Below are 27,176 nucleotides of genomic sequence, written 5' to 3'. Positions count from 1 at the left end.
AGTACAAATATACCCTTTAAAAATATTAACACAATCAAGGCTGATAAAGAGAAATGCTGACAAGTATCAGCTCATATTCAGATGCTGGCTTATGTACTTATATTGTGGGGGGGGGGGCTGTTTTAAAGTTGTTTGGAGGGTATTGTAGAAAATACTACACATTTTGAATGAGGGACTGATTCTGGCAACGGCATTTACTACCAAGACGGGCAAGTAATTGTGGATGAGTAGAGCCAAACTTGTAAGGCCATGCATTAGAATTACAATGCTGTAATAACCATCATGCTATTCTACAAAGCAGAAATCAGAGTTACCATGAACTTGGATGAAAGAAAGTTGAATGGTGTTGACAGCCAGTGCCTTAATAAGAATAATCTTGCACTACTGTTAAGTGCTTAACAAAGACTATTGCAATATGAATGACATTTGGGCTTTTGCAGGAGGTTCATGCCATATTCTGGCATTGCATAAAGCAAGATCAGTTAATATGCATATATCTTAATTAGATTAGCAAGAGCAAGGGATGTTCAAGGTCCAGTGATTTTTATTCCAAGTAGTAGGAAAAAGAATGCAAAAACTTTAATAGTTCATAAAAGACTTCTCTGTTAATGCTATCCTATAATGACAAAAGCTTGATTATCATGTGAGTTGATCAGGCAGTGGAGAAGAAAAGGGGAATGGTAGATGAAGGAGGCAAGGACAAACCGTCCAGAAGTTTCAGTGTACATGAACTGTGTGGCCGTGGGGTGCTATAATGTGAGAGAGGGGCAGGAGACAGCCTCTCCCAAATAATTATTCGAGCTGTAGTTACAGTCATTAAAGCTGCACTACCGCATGTGATACAAGAAGCGAAAGAAGCTTGTATGAGCACAATTAAAGATGTTCTGAATCCACATGTCATCTCTTGAGGATTCAGTTCCAGCAGGACGAGGTCCAGCATGAGCTAAGGAGGGACAATCTCTGCCTGACTGGCCTGCCAGAGGGGGCTGAGGAGACAGAGGAAGATCTTACTGAGGGCGAGTCAAATGTTGCCAAGGAAGTTGGCTTAGACATTTGGAAAGAGGACATCTCATCTTCATGATCTTGTCATCATCGTGGGGAAAAGGTAAGAAGGAAAGAGCAGGCAGATCAAAGTCCACTTTATTGCAAACAAAAGGAACAAACTGTATTCTGGGCATTCTAGTCTGAAAGGAAAAGAGAACATGAAAAGTGTGTACATCAATGGAGATCTAAAGGCATGCAATGTGTCACTCGATCAGTGCATGATAAATGCCAAGGAAGCTCATGATGTCGAATCGGCAACAAAACCAAATACGGGAACATGACATGCAAGTTGAATGATGGACAAAGCAGAGTCATCAAGAGCCCGGATGATCTCTTTGATATTGGCTTTGAAATTACAGATCCACTTCAGTTTTTGCAGGTTTTTGCGAAAGTCTTAGAAATTAATTAACAAGCATTGAATGAATTTCTCGGTCTAACAATTTTTTTTTTTAAAATAGTCATGTACATACTGTAAGTATTTTGTTAATGTTGTTAATAAATTCACCTCCACTCAAACGCAAAAAAGGAAAGGGTGGTACTGGGGCTGTAGATTAGAATCTCTACACAGAGCAATACTATTTAAAATGTACCTTGGCAAAGGCCATCGGTGTCACCCATGTGACAAATAAGCAGCGTTTGCTACGATGGACATCTTGATTCCCCATACTAGAGTACTTTGTCAGCATACATGGCCATGCTGCAAACATCCTGTCTTCAGCCATGATCTCCTGGCTGAAGTCTTGCTTGATCTGTACAAATCAGGGAACAAGATTGCATTTGAAATCATATTAAGGGTGGCCCAGAAAGAATGCTATAAACCAAATGGAAAAAAATATATAATACTCAAGTTGATAACAAAAACATAAATGATGGAGTGAATTATGCATGATCATTAGCTTCTGCAAAAATGTTCATTCTATAAACATTTTTCTCACAAGTTTGTGTGAATTTGCACAATGTGCTTCGTTTGGCATGGAAATCTTGACAGAAGAAAGCTCCTAATCTTTGCATAGAAATTTATTCGAAAGTGACAAAAGTGCCAAAAATTGGTTCCAAACCACCTACCTACACTAAACAAATAGAACTCTACTATTAAAGGTGGTATATTATTACTACAGGCATTAAGTTTACTTGTGGTGCATAGACTATATTGTGCGTTAAAAACACCACAATCTGTTTTCTGTCTTCATCTTCATTTTCTATAGGGGTTCTAGGCCTTTTTTTCTACTGGAAGCTTACGTAGACCTTAATTCATCGAGCATCATTGACGGCAATGATGCTCAGTAAAGAATGAATTGCTCCATGCAGCAAAAGTAGCAGAACTTAACTTGCACTTTAGTATTGGATTTTAGGGGGTTCATTATGTTTACAGTAGATTTTGGTTGTACGGTTGGACCTACTACTCATCGACCGCCTAATGTTTATTTGCTTGATAAGAATATTTAACACTGAAATTCATGCAATAAACTTGACCTACGTGATCGAGAAAATCCAGAGCTAGGCTATCAAATGCCTTTGTTCCCTTTTCGATTCGAAGTTTCAGTGCAAAAATATCGCCGTCGAACTTGCGTGGCCTCGTTTCAGCTCCCCGCGGTAACGCTCCTTATTGAGATCGACCGCTGTTTTTGCATTGACAATGCACGCAAACCAAGTTGTATTGATCGACACCGTGTTGTAAGAAGCTTTTTAGAAACTTCCATAGACATTACATTACGATTCGGTGAAAATATTCATTCGAAATTTTGTCCTTGATTAAAACCATTAACTTTGTTAATGAACGGTGAATTTTCGCGTTTTCCCACACCATCCTCATCAACAGTCAAAGCCATGCAATCCATTTTTATGTGCTTTGCGTGCAGTAAAGTGCGTACTAAGCGTTCAGTGCGCCAATTAATACATGGTCAGTTTATTACATACAAGAGGGTGGTCGATGTAGTAGGGCTATCATACAGCCGACCATAAAGTTCTAAATTATAAGGTAGGAAGTGATCAAGACAGGTCATTGTGTAATTGAACTTAGCACTAGCACAGCAGTCTAAAATATAGGCCCTAGCCCTTGACTAGGCCCTAGCATTGCCTAGCTAGGCCCTAACCGTCACGTTATACCCTATGCCTAACAACTTGTTAGATTTCTACATCATCGAACTTGGACACTGCGCCTATAATTTTGCATGATGTGATACGGTGCCAGCTGTTACTGTTCAGATAGAACTACATACAACGAATAGGCTACTGTACTGACTACTGTGTCAACAATGGGAATATTCCGTACGCTGATTTAGATTAGTTTTTGTAAAAGAAATTCGTATTTTATGTGAAGTTTTGAAAATGTATGTAAGGATTGAATTATGCAAGTGTTTATTCAAGCACGAATTGGTTGAAAAACATAATGTACGTACCGGTACAGACGACCTAACTTAACGTTAACGTTAACATTACACTTACAGTTTGTTACTCCAATGTTAGATCTAACGTTACATGCATGATGAAGGCGGAGGCGTACATGTAGCCCAGCCCGGCCAAGAACCCAAAGCGTTAGCCGTGACTAGCTTCATATATCATGCAAATTACAGATCTAGATGGGCATGAAGCGATGTAACAATCAGTTAAATAAATAAATACCTTGGAATGACTGGCAAAGTTCTTCTATAGCTAGACCCCATTTGCTGAGAATGTTCGTGACTCCATATAGCTGCATTGCAGTCATCGTCACCGCCGTCCATCATGATGAATAGCCGCGCTACAGTATAGCAGACGTACCCACTTGATATATAAACGTGTGATGTACGTGTACGTGTTAGTGTGTCGCGGTGGCCGCGCCGCCCGGCGGCGATCGATTGCGACGAAGGATGCATGCAGGCCCGCTGATTGGTTCATGACTATCACATGACTCTTGCCCATCAATTTCTAAACAACGATGTTTAATTGTTTGGACAATCATGGCCGAATTGTTTTTAAACAACCGCTGTTTAAGGCATTCAAGGTCCAATTTTCTGTATTTAAACAACATTGTTTAGAATTTTAAACAACAATATTTTAAACAACGAAATTTTACACAGCGTTCTAACAGTGTAAGGGGTATCAAAAGTTTGTTCGATGAAAATCGGTTTTGAAATGGCTGAGATATCCAAAAACAAGGTGAAACAAAGAGATACTAATAAAGTTGGGGCATGTCGCCTTTTATTATTAGCACTTTTTTGGATATCTCAGCCATTCGAAAACCAATTTTCATCAAATAAACGTTGATTCCTTCTTAAAATTACATGCTCTTTCATATTTCATAAGAGGCTTTTCATTATCTCACTTAGGAATGTTCAAAACATGAATCCCTACCTCAACCAGTACTGTACAGTCCCTTTAACCCGTTGAGGACGGACTGATTTTGCTACAACACACATTTCCCATAGACACCTGCCCGAGTAAACTCGGGACTCGTCCTCGACGGGTTAATGGCATTTAGGCTGAGGTTAGGTTTACCGAATTCGCGGGTCATTCATGTATATACAGTACATGTACTACTTGAGCAAGAGACTATCTCTGCCTTCAATAATTAACCAAGTACCTACAGTAACTTACACTGCAGCAATATATAAATGAAATCATATCTTAAATTCTGATCTATGACTCACATGAATGTACTATGATCTAATGCATTATTGTCTTCATTTTAAGTGTTGTGGCCTAGAAAATAAAAATCAAAGGCATTACACCTGATCTATACATCTGACACATACAAGTATGACTCTGTAAAACTATAAAAATGAAAACATATCATGCGATATAGTACAAATATAATGTGTCTTCGCATATTTTGGTTTCACTATCTTAATTTGAGACTCCAAATCTCCCCCTTTTGGCAAGAGATCTCCGGCTTTGAGGGCATTTTCTCAAAATCTCTTGCTCTCCCATCTGAGTTTAAATTTCTTCCACTCTAGCAGTGTCTCTCCTGCCTATTCCTCCCACTTACAAGAGACCCGCGGGTCTAGCGCTCACCTGAGTATCGCAAGTTCACCTTTCACGCAGTCACTAACCTAAATTATTCACAGCTCTACCAAAATTTGACCAGGCATTCTCAAGTAGAAGATGAAAATGTACAATAAAGGCCCAATTTTTTTTTTAAGATTCCTTAATTTGGGGGGATTGGGGCCCCCTGGGGCCCTCTGGGTGGGGCATGGTGCCCATTTTGATAAATTGAGATCCTGACCCCCTAGGGATGCTACCTGCCAAGTTTGACAAAATCCATCATGAGGTTTTCAGGAAGAAGATGAAAATGTACAATTCAGGCCCCCATTTGGACCCTTCCAACCACCCCCCTCCCCCCCTACCCAAGAGGGGCACCCCTGGATCTCCTATGAACAAACTTGAAACTACAGTCATTAATGTACTCACTCATAGTATTATCTTAGCTCTATAACTTCTGATTCTAGAGAAGATTTATAAAGATTCCTTCATTTGGGGGGTTTGGGACCCCTGGGGGCCCCCTGGGTGGGGCATGGTGCCCATTTTAACAAATTGAGATCCTAACCCCCTAGGGATGCTACCTGCCAAGTTTGGTGAAAATGGGTCATGGGGTTCTCAAGAAGACGATAAAAATGTACAATTTAGGCCCCATTAGGACCCCTCCTCACCCCCTCCCCTGGGTCCCAAGGGGGGCACCCCTGATTCTGCCATGAACAAACTTGAAACTACAGTCATCAATGTACTAACTCATAGTATTAACTAAGCACTATCACTTCTGGTTCTAGAGAAGAAGATTTTTGCAGAATCCTTAATTTTGGGGGGCTTGGGCCCCCTGAGGGCCCCCTGGGTGGGGCATGGTGCCCATTTTAACAAATTGACTTCCTAACCCCCTAGGGATGCTACCTGCCAAGTTTGGTGAAAATGGGTCACGAGGTTCTCAAGAAGAAGATGAAAATGTACAATTTAGGCCCTATTAGAACCCTTCCCCACCCCCCTCCCCTGGGTCCCAAGGGGGGCACCCCTGATTCTGCCATGAACAAACTTGAAACTACAGTCATCAATGTACTAACTCATAGTATTAACTTAGCTCTATCACTTCTGGTTCTAGAGAAGAAGATTTTTACAGATTCCTTAATTTTGGGGGGTTTGGGCCCCCCTGGGGGCCCCCTGGGGGCCCCCTGGGTGGGGCATGGTGCCCATTTTAACAAATTGAGTTCCTAACCCCCTAGGGATGCTACCTGCCAAGTTTGATGAAAATCGGTCTTGGGGTTTTCAAGAAGAAGATGAAAATGTAAAAAGTTTACGCACGACGCACGACGGACGACGGACGACGCACGACGGACGACGGACGACGCACGACGCACGACGCACGACGCACGACGCACGACGGACGCCGGACGAAGGGCGATCGCAATAGCTCACTTGAGCCTTTGGCTCAGGTGAGCTAAAAATCTAGCTTTCTGCAGCTAAACTTTAGTTTTTGTCACATATGTTAAAAGACTAGGCTAAGATAGCACCAGAGAACATGAATATAACCCTAGAGTCTCCAGTTTGCTTGGGGGGGGGGGGGGAATCCTGGTACGTAGGAGAGTCTACCACCAGTTCAAGTGATGCTTGGGGTCTCAGACTACCAACGGATTTTTTTTTTTTTTTTTAATAAGTTACTTTCTTTTTTAGTCACAAGAGACTAAAAGTGACTAAAACCAGAATTTGAACAACAAATGAACGACAAATGAGTTTTTTTTTTTTCCTGAACTGAGGTCAATGTCCAAAATAGAACCAGAAAATAACAGGAATTATTCAATATCAAACAACACAACACAAGATTTTGGTAACTTGTCAGGTTCAGCCAGATGGCCTGCTGATCAAACAAGAGCCAACCTCTTTGCTGATGTGACGGCGTAGACGAGGACGTAGCCATGGATATTGACCGACAGAGACTGGGGGAAGATGGAATATTCGTCCTGTCCGGCCGTATCGATGATCTTCAGCTGGTAGTCCTGACCGTTGATCCGTAGATGTTTGTCAAATGCTGAGAGAAAACAAAAAAGAAATGTGTTATTACATAAGAACAATTGACATTTACATCTAAAGCACATGAGTCAATATATCTACGAGCAGATAGTTTACAATCTACATGTATGAAGTATGGTAAACTACTTGTGAAAACTGTCATGTTGTTCATGGAGGAGGGATGATTGGTAAGTCAAATTGAAAGATTACTTCATTTTTTGACATACATGCATATATGTAAAGCATGCATCACGAATAATGGTGACATTGCTATTTACAAAATATGGATTATGAGAAAATTCCTGATAACCATACATTTTAGAGAACATGTTCTCATTCAATTCAGAGAAAATCAGCCGAAAAATGATGGTCTTTTGACAACAACCAAACAAAACAAACAACCTTTGCAGACAAAACAAATCAACACAAAGGTTACACTTGTTTTAAGAATTGACAGTCATCCTCAAAAAAAGGAGAACAATGTCACAGCAAGCTTATCGCCCTCTATTGCCTTGGGCCATTACAGTCAACTTCAATTAGGATAGACATTGTATCACAGACACACATGCTATTTGCACATCACTAGAATATCATGAATAGTTCAAAGAGTGCATGGTGAAATGCTCCATACCGTCTGGAGCCTTGCATTGCATCTCGCTCCTTTGAAGAGCTAAAGAGACAGTTATGAGGTACACTCTACATGATCTACTGGAAAATTGTAACTCCTAAACACATCACTGTCAGCGTTAGAAATCCATCATCAGTACCTGAAGAACGTCTGCATTTATGCAGCAAAATATGATACAAACACGAGACAAAAAAGCAGGCATGATTTCAGTAGTATTTCCACATTTGTATAGTTTTGCAATGTCATATGCTACAGATATGAGGCGATGCTAGCATGCTTGAAGTAAAAATTGATGATTTTATAATCATGTGACCAACAGCATTCGCCCTCACATACTGTAAAACACGATATTTTCGCAGCATGAAATTTTTGCGAATTGGAGCCGACGTCCTTTTTTTGCGGCATGAAATTTTCTTGAGTTGCCCCTAACATTCAATGCATATAGTGTAGACAAGAACTCTCAAGTGCATTTTAACTTTGTGAATCTTGGCTCTCACGAAATTCGCGAAATTAAAATGCACGCGAACATTCCTTGTTTTACAGTACGCACCAATATTTCCATTACAAGCACAGATTATCTTTACATTTCATATCAAGTATCACTATTCCATTTGCTTCCTCAATGTTTTCTATAATTCAACTGAAATTATATAAAGATGAATCATTTTAACAGCATTCACTGTTTTCACAATCTGATCAAATATGATATTTTCTGGAATTAAATTAAGTTCTTAAAGTGGAATGAAACCCACATATAACATGTATACTTGTAGATTGAGTGTATGCAGCAATATCAGTAGAACACATCAGCAAAGTTTGTGGAAAATTGGACAATCTGTTGAGAACTCTACACTACTTTCTGAACTTTTAAAGTTTTGATGTAGCCATTGCTGGATGAGAAGACACTACATTTTGTGATGTAAAGTATGTACAACAATAAAAAGTAAAATACAAAGAGAATTCCACAAAATTTCTTTAAAAAAACAGAAAGAAGAAAAGTGCATGTAAACATTCCCTGGACTTGTTACTGACATCTGTTATGTTATTCCCCTTGCTCTCCGAAAGAGGCAAGTCAAGTGCTCTATCATAATGCAAGAAAAGAGAAAATGAGTTCAATTTTGTTTTTATCTTCTTTATACCATCAATATGTGAGGTCACAAAGTGTTGTAGTCTCTTCATCAAGCAATTGTGCACCAAAACTTTAATAATTCGTAACTTTTGAATGGATTGTACAATTTTCCTCAAACTTTGCTGATGTATTCTACTAATGCACTGCATTCCCTCAATTCACATACTGTATTTGGGTTTAATTCTCCCATAAGTGATGTTTCGCAATTCTATACCCATGTGAGATGCCTACATGCATGCTGTGATATTCTGTCAATACTACAGGATTATCACATCTATGAAATGATGTCCTCCAGATAAATATTGAATAACAGGAAATCAAAGTCTAGAAGTCAGAAAACGGTAGAAATGAACTTCCCATATAGACTCTTTATCAGGCTTTTTACGCAAATGAAATTACCTATATTTTGTAACAAAAAATTCACAGTTTCACTCTCTTGAGGGCTACCAAACTTTGTGATCAAACAAGCAAAGTGCAATGAACTTGCTCATTAATAGTATTTAGCTGTTTGGTCAACTGCAGATTTGGGCGGGCAAAAATCTTTTGGCAATGACTGGATGGCACCATGGCAACAGCGTGCAGATGGCGAAATAAAATTTGCAAGATAGAGAAAGAACGGATTCACTGCTTGGGAAGGCATTCCAATTCTTTCGTTTCCACGCCGCCTGCTGTTTCACTTGCTGTAGAAAAAGCTTTGAGTAAACATCAACCCAGGCTAAAGGACCTGACCCATATCCATTAAGATTCCAACTGGATTCACCAAGCACACTGCTCAAATTTGTTCACCTGGCTTTTTTTTCCCCTCCCCCATCCCTTGGGTGAGAGAGAGAGGAGAAAAAGAGAAAAAAATAACAAAAACAAAAACAGAAGTCTGACTAAAGCATGCACAACATGGGTGTGTGTGTGTGTGTGTGTGTGTGTGTGTGTGTGTTTGTGTTTCCCCCATCTGTTGTCCAGACATCTCCAAATTAACCCTCTACATCCTAGTAACCACATTTCTGGGATTTGCTGCTTTATCTTTTTATTATCATCTTTATCATTCATTGTTACCAGGGAGGTTTCAATTGCTGTATACTACTACAAAATTTGTTTATTTGGTATACAAATATGCACCTGCTCGTTCCAACTGCAGAATTTCTGAAATTCTCTTTGTTGTTCATAATACATCTGCAATTGGTTGCTCATTTATTTGTCATTGTGTATTTGTTTCTATTGCAGAATTTTTAAAAGCCTCATAATTGCTTTATTCGACGCTGATTCTTACATCGACCAAAAAAAAAAAAAAAAAAATAATGATTACACTTCCTCTTTCTCTCTCAAAATGGCAACATATTTGTACACTTCTTCCTCATTTTGTGCAAACATCTATCACAAACTGAAGTACTGTATACACGACATACACTTTTAATAGCAGGTCCAATTTTTTTGTGTGAATCGCGGATCGCAACAATTTTGCAATTCGTTAAATTTGTGATTGAGGAGTATGGTGGACAGAAACATGCACACATGCATGCCACATATATGTCGGGATCAGATTTGATGCTTTTGCATGTTGTAAAATCTGTGAATGGTACCCGACTTGCAAAATTTGCAGAAATAAAAACCTTGCAAAATATATGCTGTGTACAAGAGTTCTATCCAATCTTTCTCCAATGTACAATGTATAATGAAATTCAGAGGGGCCAATCCAACGATTAAAAGTGTTGAATTCTGCCGCAATATTCTCTTACAGTTTGTAGAACTTCACAGATTTTCCCTGAACATAAGTGACTAAATATTGCAATACACTCATCACATCAAATATACCTCCACACTGTGAATAGGTTTGAACTTGTGCAACAGCCCTGAGTACCTTTAAAGGGATGGTTCAGTTTCTGTTGAGATGCTAATGCTACAGGTTTCCAACTTTTTTGATGACTTTTTTTTTTTTTTTAAGATAATGAAAAACTTCATATGAAATATGAAAAGGCATATAATTCTAGGAGGATATCAAAGTTAATTTGATGAAAATTGGTTTTGAAATGGCTGAGATATCCAAAACAAAGCAATCCTAATAAAAGGTGGGACCCATCTTTTATTAGGATCACTTTGTTTACTTTGTTTTTGGAGATCTCAGCCATGTCAATACCGATTTTCATCAAATAAACTTTGAATTCCTCTTAGAAGCATATGCTCTTTAATGTTTCATTAGGTCATCTCTAAGTATCTTGCAATAAGTTAAAGGCTGAATCCTCACCTCAACTAATACTATACCATCCCTTTAAAGGGGATGGCTAGTAACTGATCAGTGGGAATCAGTGGGAATCAGTGGGAATGCTGGAGGATGATTGTTCCAATCCTTGTGGGATTCATTTAAGAGTACATTATATATCTATTGTTGTGTGAAAATTATTTCCTTCAGAATGGTCTCATATTCAAGTAACGTGCAGTTTAATGTTTCCAGGTTTTAATAGCGTGCCTGGTCAGTGACAGGGCATTAATCTGCACATTACTTGAATATGAGACCATTCTGAAGCAAATCATTTTCACACAACAATAGATATATAATGTACTCTTAAATGAATCCCACAAGGATTGGAACAATCATCCCTCAGCATTTCCACTGATTCCCACTGATCGGTTACTAGCCATCCCCTTTAAAGTGATAGATGTGATTTGCAGAGGTGACCCCTGTTTTCATCCTTCATTCCATTACCTTCTCTACACTATGACAGCTACTACAATGATTATTTTCATAAACCTCCAGTGCTCCATAATCATTTGATTACTCTCAGTCTGTAGATGGTATTAGTGCACAGTTGCAAACGGCATTTCTATGATGTATGGATCAATTCTGCAGCACAGCCATATCTTCAACTCAAATGGCATATTAAAGTTGAGTGAGAAATGCACAAGAGAACCTTGATTAAATCTGATCAAATAAAAATTAGGAGAATTTGTAAGTGAATGCATGAAAAGGGCAAAAATTTGAATAGAATTGTTCAGAAAGGTCTGGATTCCCTTGACATGACATTTTCTATTGATGGCAGAAAATACCTGTACTCTTGCAATACTTGTTTTATAATTTGCTAGCCAGGATTCCTCATTTCCTTCGTGTTTTAACATAGCAAATTATATTTTCTCTCATTTTATCCACCAACAAATTTCAACTAATCAGCTTTAAAGACAACTCTAAAATTCAATAAATGTCCAATAGACTGGAAAAACAAAATCAAAGTGAATATGTAATTTCTTGTCATATGGTAGGCAAAAATAGATTAGGCACATACAAATCTTTTTGGAGTGGCTATACAGGTGTACCACGGCTTATCTATCAATTACAATCAAAATGTAAGGATCAAACAGTTTACTTCTGTGTTTTCATTTTCCTTCCATAAACCTGTAGTGTGGTTCTTCCTTCACTGCTATTATTTGATATAAACTTTTTTTTTTGAGGGGAAGGGGGAGGGTTAACATCCCCCCTGAATTCCTAATCAAGTCTTGTGGTTGAGAATGATTCTTTCAAGACACATGAGGTGCCTGCAGGCAAGGCTACAGACTGTACATGGAGGGAAAATTACGATACGCCCAGCATCACACCCAAGTCATTCCCCATAGACCGACTAGTTCAGTGTGATGGTTTACAGCATCATGTGCACTTACTATGATAAAGACAAGTGTGAACAAGCTCGCTACAATTTGTGTACTCACTTGCTCTTAACCAGTGCACACCTACAACACTATCATCACCATACATCATCGTTCTGTAGGCATGTATGTGTTTCTTTCAAAGGTAAAAGATATGAAAGTGATTCGAAACGTGAAGTCAATCTACAATTGTACATGTTCAAGCTAACTTTTGCACACTCTCATTCTTGAGCTAGCTTCATGTTACATAAAGATATCCACTTTTACAGCTGAGCAAAGTTTGGCAAATTCACATGAAGTGATGATTGTCTATTAAAGGACAAGTTCACCTTCATAAACATAAGGATTGAGAGAATGCAACAATAATAGTAGAACACATCAGTGAAAGTTTGAGGAAAATTGGACAATCGATGCAAAAGTTATGAATTTTTAAAATTTTTGCGTTGGAACCGCTGGATGAGGAGACTACTACAGCTTGTGAGTCATATGCGTACAACAGTATAAAGAAAATGTAAAAGAAAATTCAACATATTTTCACTTTTTTCGCATAATAAAAGAGCACTTGACTTGCCTCTTTCTATGGGCGGGGGGAACAATATTACCCATAACATTTGTCGGTAACGAGTCAGGGGAATATGTACTTTTTTCAAAAGATGGAATTTTGTGAAATTCTCTTTATATTTTCCTTGTATTGTTGTACGCATGTGACATCTAAGTTATACATATACACTGCAGTAGTCTTCTCATCCAGCGGTTACTGCACAAAAACTTCAAAAATTCATAACTTTTGAACGGATTGTCTGATTTTCCTCAAACTTTCACTGATGTGTTCTACTAATATTGCTACATTCTCTCAATCCTTATGTTTATGAAGGTGAACTTGTCCTTTAAGTTGACATTGAACCCACTGACCTGAAACAAATCATTACTACTAACATATCAAAACTACTATTCCTTTCTTCTAGCATAATCAAGGAAAAAAACTAGAAAATCATTCGGAGAGCATAGACCTCCACCACGCAGCTAATTTCCACTCCTACACAAATGCTGAAAATTGTCCAATTTCACAAGATGTATATTAAGCCTTTTGTCTACATCATCAGCTTCCAGCTGCGCAGCACCTCGCTCAAGCAGAGCATGGGCTTTAGAGAGCATACGATGTATGAAAACCTCAAATATGTGCAGCCTGAACTCCCAAGTTCATTGACCCTATCAGCAAAAGATTCTAAAAATCCTTCAAAAATCCATACAAATTCCTGGATCACTACCAAAATTAAACCATCTGTTTCTTGTGTCATTATCAACCTTTCCTGCAAGTTTCATCCAAATCTGTCCACGACTTTTTGAGTTATGAATTTTGCACAGACAAACAAACAAACAAATGCCAATGAAAACATAACCTCCTTCCTTGGCAAATGTAAAAAGTAAAAAGAAATATCCTTTACGTAAACTTATTGTTGTGTAAGTTTAACCCAGCAATGTGATAATATTAGGGAGGAAGAGAAATATATCATAATCAAAACCAGATTCTTTTGTGAATGTAACAAAGGGTGAGTCATAATGTAATGATGCTATCACCTCATTAAATTTGCAATTTACTACACATGTATGTACCTGGCTGTGATCAACATCAATGTTTTACATGAAAAAAAACAACAACAACAACAACTACATGTGTGATTTCAATTAAAGCTTTATCATTGATCTGTTTGTTTCGATTTCAATCTATGGTATTGATTAAGGTCAACTTGAATGATTGAACCATGGCTGTGTATATCAGGGCACTCCATCACGCAACAGTTTGAGTCAGCAAATCTGTGGCCCGTTGCATAAAACTTACCATTGAATTTCAATGGTAACTACCGTCAAAATTAGGTGTCACAGCCAATCAGCATCAAGGATTATAAAATTTACCACTAATTTGAAGACTTACCGCTAGAAAGGAGCGGTAAGTCCAGCGGTAAGGGTTTTATGCAACAGGGCCCTGATTGTAAATTTGGCTTATAAACTTACTGTACAGTAAGTCATTAAAGGGACTGTACAGTACTGGTTGAAGTGAGGATTCAGCTTGTAACGTTTTGCGAGATATTTAGAAACCACTCTATGAAATGGTTAAGAGCATACAATTCTAAGGGGAATCAAAAGTTTATTTGATGAAAATCAGTTTTGAAATGACTGAAATATCTAAAAACAAGGAAAATCAAAGAGATCCTAATAAAAGTTGTGGCTTGTCAATTTCATTATGATCACTTCTTTGGATTCTCAGCCATTTCAAGGCCAATTTTCATCAAATAAACATTGAATCCTTCTTGAAATTACATGCTCTTTCATATTTCATAAGAGGTTTCTCATTATCTCACCAAAAAAGTTATAAATCTGAATCCCCACCTCAACCAGTATTGTACAGTACTTTTAAAATAGTTAAGTATACATGTACAACTGACATCCATCATGTATTGTACGCTGTACAAGTTTGCATTTTTTTTTTTGTACCTTAGGGTTCCGATATATTAGACCTTGACATGACTTTGACAACAGTATATCTCATCATGTGATCCCATTTAAAATGAAAATGAAACTTGCAATCCAAAAGACAGTCAGCTGATGCATTCAAAATTAGCAGCATAAACAGTAAAATGTACTCATTATCATTTTATCATCAACTGTAACTAATGATTTCTGCTGAAACAGCACTTGAACACAAACAAAATCAGAGATATATTACAGCAAGTACAACGGTCATGGCAAATTTAATCTATATTTCATATGTTTGATTAAGATCATAAACTAGGTCTGAAGTTTTTCACAGTGACGTCAGAACTTGGCAGAATTTATCAGATTTTGTACTCATTGAGGTCAAGTGCAGTCATAACCGTGCAGTGTTCCTGGTACATTAGCAGCTGAATTCAATATGTGAGCAAACAACCAATCCACCTCTTACATGTCAATGCTTTCAAAGAATGTAATCTGCCTATCATTCTGCAGATATGAAATTGTGGAGATACATACAATGAAACACGGCAGCTGAACGTACACACAAGTTTGCAATTCGTTCTGTCTTTGATTTTGGGGAACAAGTTTTAATGCATTACAGCATGTGACACATCTCCTTAAATTCTAATAATTTCCTGTTTTTCTGTATAGCTTTTAGTCCAATTGTATGTTGTGCTGAAGCAGGGAATAATTTCTGCTCTTGAAATTGCACGGTAATTGTAGTCAAAGGACATGCTTTTCCAACAAAATGGTAAACAAGTTTATGCAATGAAATAGCTATACGATGACATTTTGTATAGCAGTCACATCCAAAATGTACCGTGGTATAGCAAATTGTTATGCGATACCAGGAAAATTACTCCCTGCTAAAGATGGCTGACATCTTTAAAGAGAAACTGCGGATAAAATTAACAACACATAATGACATGATCTGCCTTCAATCTCCCTGCACACAAGGTTGACTGGATGGAGAATTCTCAAGATCAATTGGAGGAGGTGATGCAGTGAGGAGGGTTCTCTGCTTCCGACTCTGGATGGATGGGTATGGCAGGCTGGGTCTGACAATCACTTCACACATTCACGTAATTACACCGGAGATGGGACGAACTGATCCCGGCAGACATAGCAACGATGAGAAAGGCGAGAGTAGCTGCTGTAACTAATCAACTCTCAGATAATACATTTCTCTGGTTTGATGCTACATGCATATCATTTTCTTATTAAAGATATGAAATATAGTTTCCATAGTTTCTGTAGAAACTGTCAATTTTTGCTATAAATGGACACATGAAATACTGTGTAATGCTGTGATGACAAGATTTTAGTTGAGTATTGACAAAAAAGTGAAATAATGGCCAAGAAGGTATGCCAACATTATTGCAATCTGAAAACATATCAGATTGTGGTTGCTACGTAATGTTTCATACCGCGGTGATCGATAATCGATAATTGACAAATTGGGCCATGTATCCATTGATCTTCCCTGCGAGAGTGAATCGCATGCAACTTGTTGGGAAATATCATTGCTTGGGCAAGATCAATCATCACGGAACATTCTACCTACCCACCACTGAATTGGGAGAGCTCTTCAGGAATAAAAGTTGTGTACTATGTATGATCAAAATTAAGAATCTACACCTGATCTCAAAATACTACAAAACAACATTATCCTGGCAAATTGTGTCAGGCAGACAAATTTCTTGGTAGACCCTTTTAATCAGTTGTAAGAGAATTCTAAATGGTAGAAGATGAATTTTGAACCCTTCTGAGAACTGCATATCTTCAGCTTTCATCACTCATTTGTAGTATAATGTATTTTTCAAAGTTGAATAGAAATTTCTTTCATTTCAGTCCTATTGTGGTCATCCATACCACTATTCATCTGGGTTTTTAGGATTATCAAATGCTTATAAATCACACTATTTATAAAGGATCCTTATATTGGTCATACATTTTACCTAATGGATAATAAAGGATCATGGCCAGTGGAACAAGGGGGCCGTGGGGGCTTGGGCCCCCCACTTTTTGTGCGCCATACAAAGGAATACACACGCTGTCTTCACTTTGGGCCCCCCCCCCATTTTTTTTTTAACCCGTAAGTACGTAAGTGGCACTATATATAGAAATAGATAGAGATCTTGAAGTGTGAGCGTGGTAAAGGTTATGTTTTTCCACTGAAGACCCCCCCTTTTTTTTTTTGCTTGATAGCTCACGAAACCCCAGAAGTGGGCCCCCCACTTTTGAAAACGCTCCGCTGGCCCTGAGGATGGTATACTGGTAGTTTTGGTTGAGATGGGGCTTCAGGTTTCAAATTTGTTTGTGAGATAATGAGAAACCTTTCTTATGAAAAAGTATGCAGTTGTAAGAGGAATTGAAATTCTATTTGATGAAAATTGGTTTTGAAATAGCTAAGATATCAAAAAACAAAGAGGTCCTAAGAAAAGGTGGGACCCATCTTTCATTAGGACCGTATTGTTTTCCTTTGCTTTTGATAATTCAGCCATTTCACAACCAATTTTAATCAAATGAACACTGAATTCCTCTTAGAATTGTACGCTCTTTCATATTTCATATACATGTGTAAGTGGTTTCTAATCATCTCCCCCCCCCCAAAAAAAAAAATAAAATAAAATAAAACCTGCATCCCTATCTCGACCAAAACTATACCATCCCTTTAAAGTCAAAGTGGCATTATCTTTATTTTTTGTGCAGATTTATCAGTTCCATCTAATCATTCCGCAATATAAGATCAGCAGAGAAATTCAGAGCTGCCAACTTGATGATGACTTGAAGATAATTTCTGCAACAATATTTCCCCAAGACTTGATGGGTTAAAATGTACAGGATGACAAAGTGTCAGGCCATCAGCATCTCATGCTGCTGAGTTGTTAAATTTAATGTGATGATCACAAGTCAATGAGGCTCTCCATTTCAGATGAGCTTTCTCCAGCTTTTTGTCTGTGGAATACATTCAACTCCATTCTCTGACTCTTTCTTCTTCTTTAATACTCTAACTGTTGCCGTTTACATATGTATGCACAATTGTTGATTCAAAGAGTTTTGATTTACAATCTCTAATGCATATAATTACTAAGATTCTATAATTTGCGGATTTGTGTTTCATTAAAGTCATTTGTTCACCATGACATGCCAGAATCAGATACACCTTCTGCCTAGTGCTAAAGCTACTATAGTCTTGTAGAAAATAGAAATTGTATATTTTTCTATTAAACTCAGCATTACACGATAGCTGTTAATCTAGCTGTCTTCACCTTACTTTCTCATTCCGCCTCCACAATCAGATATACAGATTGTAACCTGGAGTCTACAATCTGTTTCACTTCTTTCAAGAGCAGCTCTGCGAGTAAAGATATGAATGTACCGACTGAAGAGATATGACTGAAAGAGAGTGATTGAAGAAGATACTGTGACAAGCAAGATTTTTTTTTGTTTTTTGAAAGAGGTACCCATGAAATGAGACAACTGAATATTTCACTGACACTGACAAACATCAAGACTAGGATGCTATGATGATGACAGTAAAATGCAGAACTAGAATTTACTGGGCATAAAGACCACTCAGTCTACAAAGATCATGAAGGATAAACAAGGTATTTTGTGCAAAGATCACCTCATTGTAAAGACATTTCTCCTATTCAGTCGTGGTTTCAGTGACAGGTTGGATAAACATAGAAAAGACAACCTTCTAGATTATAACTCATGATTTTGAATGTTGCCTGGAATTTCACATTGTTTACACCATCGATGGGAATCTTGAAAAGCAACATTAAAGTGAAAGAACGAACACACTTTTGACTTAAAGGGGATGGCTAGTAACTGATCAGTGGGAATCAGTGGGAATGCTGGGGGATGATTGTTACAATTCTTGTGGGATTCCGTTATCTATTGTTGTATGAAAATCATTTGCTTCAGAACGGTCTCATATTCAAGCAATGTCCAGTTTAATGCCCGTCACTGTACAGGCATGCTAACCTGGAAACATTAAACTGCACATTACTTGAATATGAGACCATTCTGAAGCAAATAATTTTTATACAACAATACAATATATAATGTACTCTTAAATGAATCCCACAAGAATTGGAACAATCATCCCCCAGCATTCCCACTGATTCCCACTGATCAGTTACTAGCCATCCCCTTTAAATTCTATGTTAGAACACACTGAATATGGGAAGAGATTGTTAGATGAGGAAAAGGTTAAAATATCAAGAAAAAAAGTGATATATAAATGTCGTACAGCATTACATGAAAAGCACAAAACAGAGTCTATTGAAGAATATGACCTACAATGTAACATATTCATGACAGAAAATTTGGTTAGAGAAAATCAAGGGTTCTCCATAAAGCAGTACCAGTGATTCATCCATACTGTAAGGCGCATATTTTTGCATGTCTACCAAGTGTGACGTGAAACACAGATGGTCTGTAATTGCACGCTTCTAACCAGCCCCTTCTCAAGACACACCACTTTTTGAATTCAATGATCCCCAGAAAGGTCAGTGCTAATTACAGCAGCCTTCTCTACCATGGTAACCGCCCAGTCACTGTCACAGTACTGGAGTTATCTTGTTATTGTGCGCTAAAGGTTATATGCATTGTATCCATAAGTTGCTGAACTGTCTTCAAACAAGCTCTTTCCACCAGTCTTCCATCAACCCAAGGATTAAATGTGCACACATGGTGTATTTGCCTTGCTGTCAGGATAGTGTAGAGTGTAGAAGAATGGAGATACCTGTACCTTTTCTGGGATTGAACATTCATGACAAAGATTTCTGTCCAAGTACCATGTACGTACTTGTACCTACACATACAGTGTATACAGTATATGTATTACAACACCCGTGACAACTGTGCATCTGGAATTTTGCTATCTTTACTGAATACACACATGAGATACATTGTATAGGGCCTATATTGTAAGATATAATCACACAAACAAGACAAAAACCCCAATAAAATGACAATTAAATTATGTTCTCATTTAAAATTAGCTGGCTCACAGTGAAGGTCTACAGTACACGTACGATGTAGTTGTAGTACTTGTACAAAGTGTATGTCTGAGTTGCTCAGTACTATGTATAGCATTCACAAGTCAGTTCTGCATCATGGGCTTTCCATTATTGGTACACAAGTGACATTCAAGGACTGGTAAATTAACTATAGACTGAGTTTGCCATGAGAAGAAAAAACACAGATATTGATAAAAGTTTGACACACATATCATGTGAACTTTAAATGAACTTTTGTTCTTCCTCCCCAGATCACCTCATAGCAAGAATTAGACAGATTTTAAAGAGAAGTCCCTGTGCTATATTTACACAGAGAAGAATGATTAATGCCGGGATCATACTTTTTTTCTTTATAACACACCAGATCAACCTGCTGTAAAACCAGGAATGGTTTGCTTGCATTTTGATTTAACATGTTTTGCGAGCGCCAAGATTTGTGAAATTAAAATGCACATGAAAATTCTTGTCTACACTATATGCATTGAATGCCAGTGACAATTCGCAAACATTTCATCCGTGAAATACATGTAGGCCGTCAGCTCCAATTAGTGAAAATTTCATGCCACAAGAATATCTTGCTTTAAATACAGTATTCTTTGAAAATAGTTGGGGTCTACATCATACACTATACAATGACCACGTTAACTACAGATTTGTAGGCCAAACATATAAAATGACCAGGGTATAGATGCATACAGCTGCAAGTACACTTGTACATTGTACTTTTAATGCTTATGATAGAGCCAGAAGGGCACAGTGCTGTTCAGAGTTGGCTCTTGATTTGGATACTTGTCATTTTGAACCATTCACTGGAAATTGTTAGAAATTGTTCAAAAAAAAAAGAACCAAACAAACAACCCAAAAACAATCTGAAGTAAATTTTTTTTTTGTTATTGCTGTTGTTTTTCTTTCAATATCTTTCTGCCTTTACATCGTATAATGACATGTTGTGCAACTGTTAGACAGTTTCCCCTTGAAAGGGGACAAGAATCGGATGCAGCCATAAAGTAAAAAATTCAGACTGTGGTTACTCATATATGATCTCATTAGAGAGCACCAGTCAACCCTGGCAACTGTGTCCGTGCCAGTCACGACATGGAAGCGTCTGAAGGTGGTAGCCTTCTATGGAAATCCCAACCCCCCCCCCCCACATTCCCCTCAACAAATTCAATAAAAAGTTCCATTTTCACTTCCTTTGCAAATGTCATGACAGTGCAAAATTTGCAGGAGGCATTCATTAAACAGAGGCTTGCCTGCTGTAGCAACAACTAATTCAAGCGAAACCAATCGCTATCGTAGACAAGGAATTGACGGAAGCAAGAAAAGTAAAAGGCCAATCCCACACTATGGGGGGGGGGGGGGGGGGTGTCAATATTTCATCCAACAGTTTTTAAAAAGAAAGCCTGGCACGTACATTGAAGCTACAAGTACGGTAGGTATTGGAAAGCAAACTCAAACCTTTGTCTTTCTCTGTGAACTCCCTATCACATTTTACACTGTACATATTTCTGTTTTTTATGATTATCAATAAAGTGATTTGAAATGAAACCAAATCAGTCTTGAAAAATCGTATAATACCAGTCTGGTGTACTTCAGTTATGAACTAAATTAGTGACAAATTTATTTCATAACAATAGATTTCACAGTCCGGATTACAATGGGGGGGGGGGGGGGGGGGAGCATTTATCAAGCTTTGAGACAGATATATTTTTTTTCTGACAAACTATTTGAAGCTACTGAAATCCTTGCATCTGATTAGCTGAGAGCAAATCTGACAGAAAAAAAATATCCGACAAAATGCTTAATGAAACGCCCCCTGAGCCATACATTTTAAAAATGTTTGCATGCACATTCAACAGTTTCAGGATAAACTTGTACTGATGAATGGGTTAGTTACTGCCTGCAAAATATAACTTTTTCAGACCATGACAGGTTATGCCTGCAGAGGCCCTGCTAGTTACATCAAGCCAAGGCAGCTACATGTAGGACAGAGGCGTGAGTGAGGTAAAGCTAGGTTTACATGGCCATGGTTTGATACATTACTACATTTGTGCCCCTGATCATATAAACTGCCAGAAATAGAAATAAAGCATCACGCTCTACCTGTGCAACAAATACGTGACTGATGGCATCCTTTGCCATACACACATAAAAAGATATATATACACACGCTCACACATACCCCAAATACAAATGTACAAACAAACACAAACAAGACAGTAAAAACTTTAAAGGAAACCAAAACCCAAATAGAAATGTGGATTGAGTGGAAGCAGCAACATTAGTAGAACACATCAGTGTAAGTTTGAGGAAAATCAATGCAAATGTTATGAATTCTTAAAGTTTGGTGTTGGAACTGCTGGATGAGGAGACTACTAGAGGTTATGATGTTGTGTGTGGACAACAATATAAAGACAATATCAAGGGAATTCCACAAAAATTCATTTTTCATAGAAATTTAAACACATTCCATCAACTTCATACTGACATACAGTACGCGCAATAAGAAACGCCTCCGTCAATTTCGTTTTCCAACGAAAGTTCGTTATCGATCCAGTAGCAACGAAATCTGGACGAAATTTGGACGAACTTTCGTTATCGATCCAGTGGCAACGATTCTGACGCTTTGTGGACGCTTTGTGGACGCATTTCACGCACGACCGCCCGCTCAATTCCGTTCGGCAAATGCGTTGCTCGTTCGGAAAATGCGTGTTCGGAGCTCGGCAGTTTCGTCCAAATTTCGTTAGAAGCGTCCGTGATCCAAGGCGCACATGGAATACACGTGTGTATAGTGGCCACATCCACTAGCCAGCCGGCAAGAATCACACTGCAAGACTCAGCAAGTAGCACAGCGGTCGGAATGAGAACTGTAGACAGGCCTGGAATTCACCTGATACACATGATAATATTAAAATGGTAACATGTATACATATATCGATGCCGTTTTCATTGAAGCAATTTGTAAAAGTTTTAGTTTCCCTTACCCTAGCTGTAAGTACGGTACCGTTATCACTGCATTTAGTAAAAGTCACCTGATACATCACATTTCATGCTGCTGGCTGCATGTAACCGTATTAACCAGGGAAAGTGCACGTGGTGGGAAAGGCGAGTGCGCCGTGTGTGCGTCGCCATTGCTATGGCATGGCTCGCTCGCCTGAACCACGTTCTGTGGGCTGAACCAGGCAGGTGAGTGAGACTGGCTGAACGAAACAGAGATATGTACGATGTACTAGTACGATAGTTCACGTGGTGGTTTTTTTTTTTTTTTTTTTTTTTTTACAAGCAGAAAATAAACAACTGTTGATCATGAAATAGACTAAATTACCAATCAGAGATCATTCGGGTTCATAGTATTTAAGAGAAATCACGCAATTTTGGCGAGCGGGAACCCACAGGAACCTTATCGTAGAATGCCGACCAAAAAGAAAATGGTTTCACTAAAATTGCGTGTACGTAAAATCCATTTGAGTATTAGAAAGAAAATTAACCCCCAAAAGAGGAAAAAAGAAATTAGAAGGATTTGTTCGCCATTATTTGGTCATTAAATATATGTTCTTTCTTCAGCAATTGCGCGTTACATTGCCCGTTTTTTTATTGAATCAGAAAAGCAAAAAAAAAATATTTAAAACAAGACAATAAGTTTAATTCTTAGTTTCATATCGTTTATTTCTTTATTGGACAGAGAGATAATTCAGACGGTACGTGGAATTTTCAAAGCGACTAATTCTGACTGATTCTTAGTTTGACTAAGCTCTTTCTTTCTTTCTTTTTTTTTGGGGGGGGGTGAGGGTCATGTTCGTTGTACCCATGCACCCATATAAAGGTTCGTTAGTACGAAAATGAAACGTTCAGATACACGCGACTTCCCTACACGAAATACTAGCATAGATGTTCGTAAATGTGATAGTCAAATTATATTATGATTCATAATCCGAAAATGCACGAATGTTTGTGATTGGGTAGGTGCGTTATTGTCGGATAAGCAAACCTTCGTAGTACTGTAGTATCGAGCCTTTTGTATTCACGGATAAACGAACTTTTGGAATAATTAATTCTATATTAGAGCAAGACAATAAGTTTAATTCTTATATACTTGTAGTATGACATCGTTTATTTCCTAGTTGTGAAGCGGGAAGCGAGAGATAATTCTGAAAAGAAGTATAATATACAGACGGAACGTGAAATATTCAAAGCAGCTAAATGAGATTAAATCTTAAGTTGTTTATTTGTTTGTTAGCTTTCTTGTTTGTTGTTATGCTCAAGTGTTGGTGTAATACTTTTTTTTTTTTTTTTTTTTTAGGGGGGAGGCATTTTTGTAGTACCCACGTAAAGTTCGCTGATGCGAAACTGATAAAATGTTCCGAAACACGCAAATTCCCTACACCTTGCAGACGTTCGTACCTAGTGTGAAAATAAAATCTATTATTATTTTTTTTTTTGTCATTGTTCGATTAGCAAACCTTCGGAGTGTCAATCCTTTCGTTTTCGGATAAACGAACTTCCTTTACTCACAACACCACTTTCAGAGTAACAAACTAGTCATTATTTTATTCGGGCATTGGGAATAGTTCAGGAAAGAAATATAGAAGGGAGGAAAATCATTAAGGCAAGAATTACGTTGGATTCTTATAGTTTGAAATAATTTATTCATTTCCTTGGTGTTCATTATTCCTAAAAAGAAAACGGGTGCGCTATTCCGATGGTTACGGCGTTATTTCGAATCCGAAACACGCATATTCCTTGTGCCTATCCATGTTTGTTGATTCGAAAATGTAATCATGCTGCGGGTAATTGCTATAGGGCCATATATTGTTTTATTTCTGTCTTTTGTTATATTATTATTATTATTATTATTATTATTATTATTATCATTATTATCATTATTATCGTCTTTCACTATTATTAACCAATAATTTGATTAACGAGCATTTTGTGGGCTGTTTTTTTTTTTTTTGGGGGGGGGGGGGCATTGTCCGATTAGCAAACTTTCGGAGTGTCAATCCTTTCGTTTTCGGATGAACGAACTTCCTTACCTCAGAAGAAGAAATCAGAGTAACAAACTAGTCATTATTTCATTCGGGCATTGGGAATACTAGTAGTTCAGGAAAGAAGTATAGAAGGGAGGAATCCCAAACACGCATATTCCGTGTGCCTACTCATGTTTGTTGATATGCTGCGGCTAAAGGCCTATAATATTGGAGGTCGTTTCTCATACCTCTCGTTTGGTATACGATTTCTTTCGTTTCATATCACTTAATTTGTTCCCTTTATATTCTGAAATATTTAAAGGTAATTCTTTCAATTGCCTCGCACTGTGTACATACGCATTTTAGTAACGGCGATTTCCCGCTTTGCTGCAGTATTTCGAAGGGTGTTTGATCCCAGCCGCTTCGGTGTGCTCTGTGGTAATGTTTATGTAGTTGTCGGGGAGGTTGTTGATACTTTGTTTGTTGTCATTTATTTTCGTACAGGCAGGGGCGGATCCAGGAATTCTGTAATATTTCTGGTGCCACTTCCGGGTTTCACTTCTTTTTTTTTTTCTTTTCTTTTAACGATAAATAAAGGGGGCGTGCGCCTCATGCGCCCCCTCTGGATCTGCCACTGCTACGTGTAAATCTCGAGTGATGGTGATCGTGTTTCTAAATGTTTATAAGAAAAGGACAAAATTATCGGAGTGATGCCTGATGATGGTGATGATAATCAACGATGCTGATGTAAAAGACGGCTTGCTGTGGATGCTGAGCGTACGTGCCCTTCGTTTATTTAAATGAGTTTTCCCTCTTTTACTCTTCTTTCCCCTCCCAAGAATGATAAAAAAGAAAATACCTACACCTCACAACAAAAGGAACCACGTGTGAACAACCATCATCAAGTTCAACCTAAATGTTCATTATTAGCAAAGAATAAGGGGGAAACACAAGTGACGGAAAATAATAGAAGCGACGAGATTGTCTTCTTGTGTAATGCGGTCTCTTGGGATTGGAAAAACCCCACCCTCTCCCTTTGTGGAAATTTCCACAAAACCAGGTGCGTGCCAGACCCCAGGTGCCAGTCGAAAGAATGCGCGCACTGGTCTAATATCGATCGAAGAACTCGCTGGTGAGTTGAGTTAAAGGAATCATTGCAAAGATGTTCTGATTCTTTCGCCTTTCTTTAGGCGCATACATCGAACCGTCGATTATTGTGTACTTGATCTAAGTACAATGCATTTATATGTTCCCGAACTGTTAAAAGGAATTGATTAATCACTCAAAAATGCAATCACAGAAATATATGAAATGTCTCATATGCCTAGACAAATTCACTGCGATGTCCTATGTGATGCAGCCACCACCCGATTAAACAGCAAAATTATGACAATTAATTTCACGCTCATCAAAACTGCCTATTACTTTTCATTATATGAATTTTGGTTATCAACACTCGTTCGTGGATTTGTTTGTTTGCATGTTTTGTGTGTATTATTCCTCGATCCTGAAAGACGTAATAATCATTCGCATCGAAAGTAAACTGTTTACCGTAACTAAGCCTATGGCGCATTCTATCCATTAAACTTGCAGTAGCACATGGTGCATTCCTTTGAACCACGTGTTTCCCATATCGGCACATCCAAACACATTAGCGATCATCGTTATGGCGAACTTTCCGATTACAGTCAGGGGAGAAGAAATCGTACTGTACATGTACTTACGAAAGTGATTATGCTTAAGATCAAATAAAATGAAGAAGCTTGAAAACAACTTGGCAACACTCAATCAAGTTTTGCATTCTCTCACACAAATGCTCTCTTGAGAAAATGAAAGCATTCCCCCTCCCATGCTAGATAATGAAGTTTCCATTACTACAGCCCAGCAAGTTTTGGGAGTGTACATGAATGTTTTTAGGATAGAGTCAAAAGGGACCTAAGCTTTCGATCATAGCAGAATCTTCGTCAGAAGCAAAATGGCAAATAGGCAGAAAAAGCAACCACATACATGTAAAGCGACTTCACACAACAAGAACAGTCAGGAACAGGCAAGGGACACGAAACAAAGAAAACAAAAGGAGAGGGTAGGATGTCATGGGCAAGGAGCCCAACAGGTAAAGGGAGGGGGATTAGAGCAGGAGGATGGACAGACAAAAGGCAGGGGAAGGTTAGTAATAGTCGTGAGGGCCAGGGGGCAACCATTGAAGGAAAAGGATGAATATGGAGGCAACATCAAACAAGATAAGGAACAACAGAGAGATAAAGAAAGGTAAAGAGTGAAAT

General features: G+C 38.2%; 1 protein-coding gene across 1 annotated transcript in view; it reads right to left on the bottom strand.

The window, feature by feature from the left end:
- Nucleotides 1-27,176, bottom strand: part of LOC139725959 (GTP-binding protein Rheb-like) — a 63,679-nt gene that overhangs the window by 19,057 nt on the left and 17,446 nt on the right. Inside the window, exon 3 of the mRNA XM_071637041.1 lies at nt 6,886-7,036. Within this exon, the coding sequence (XP_071493142.1) occupies nt 6,886-7,036 (151 nt within the window). The remainder of the gene's footprint in view (nt 1-6,885; nt 7,037-27,176) is intronic.

Source organism: Diadema antillarum, unplaced genomic scaffold (genome assembly GCF_040938485.1).
Source record: "Diadema antillarum isolate AM-2024a unplaced genomic scaffold, OU_Dant_1.0 seq00000069_RagTag, whole genome shotgun sequence".
Classification (NCBI taxonomy): Eukaryota; Metazoa; Echinodermata; class Echinoidea; order Diadematoida; family Diadematidae; genus Diadema; species Diadema antillarum.
Note: the sequence above shows the minus strand (reverse complement) of the source record. Positions and strands in the feature narration are given on the sequence as shown.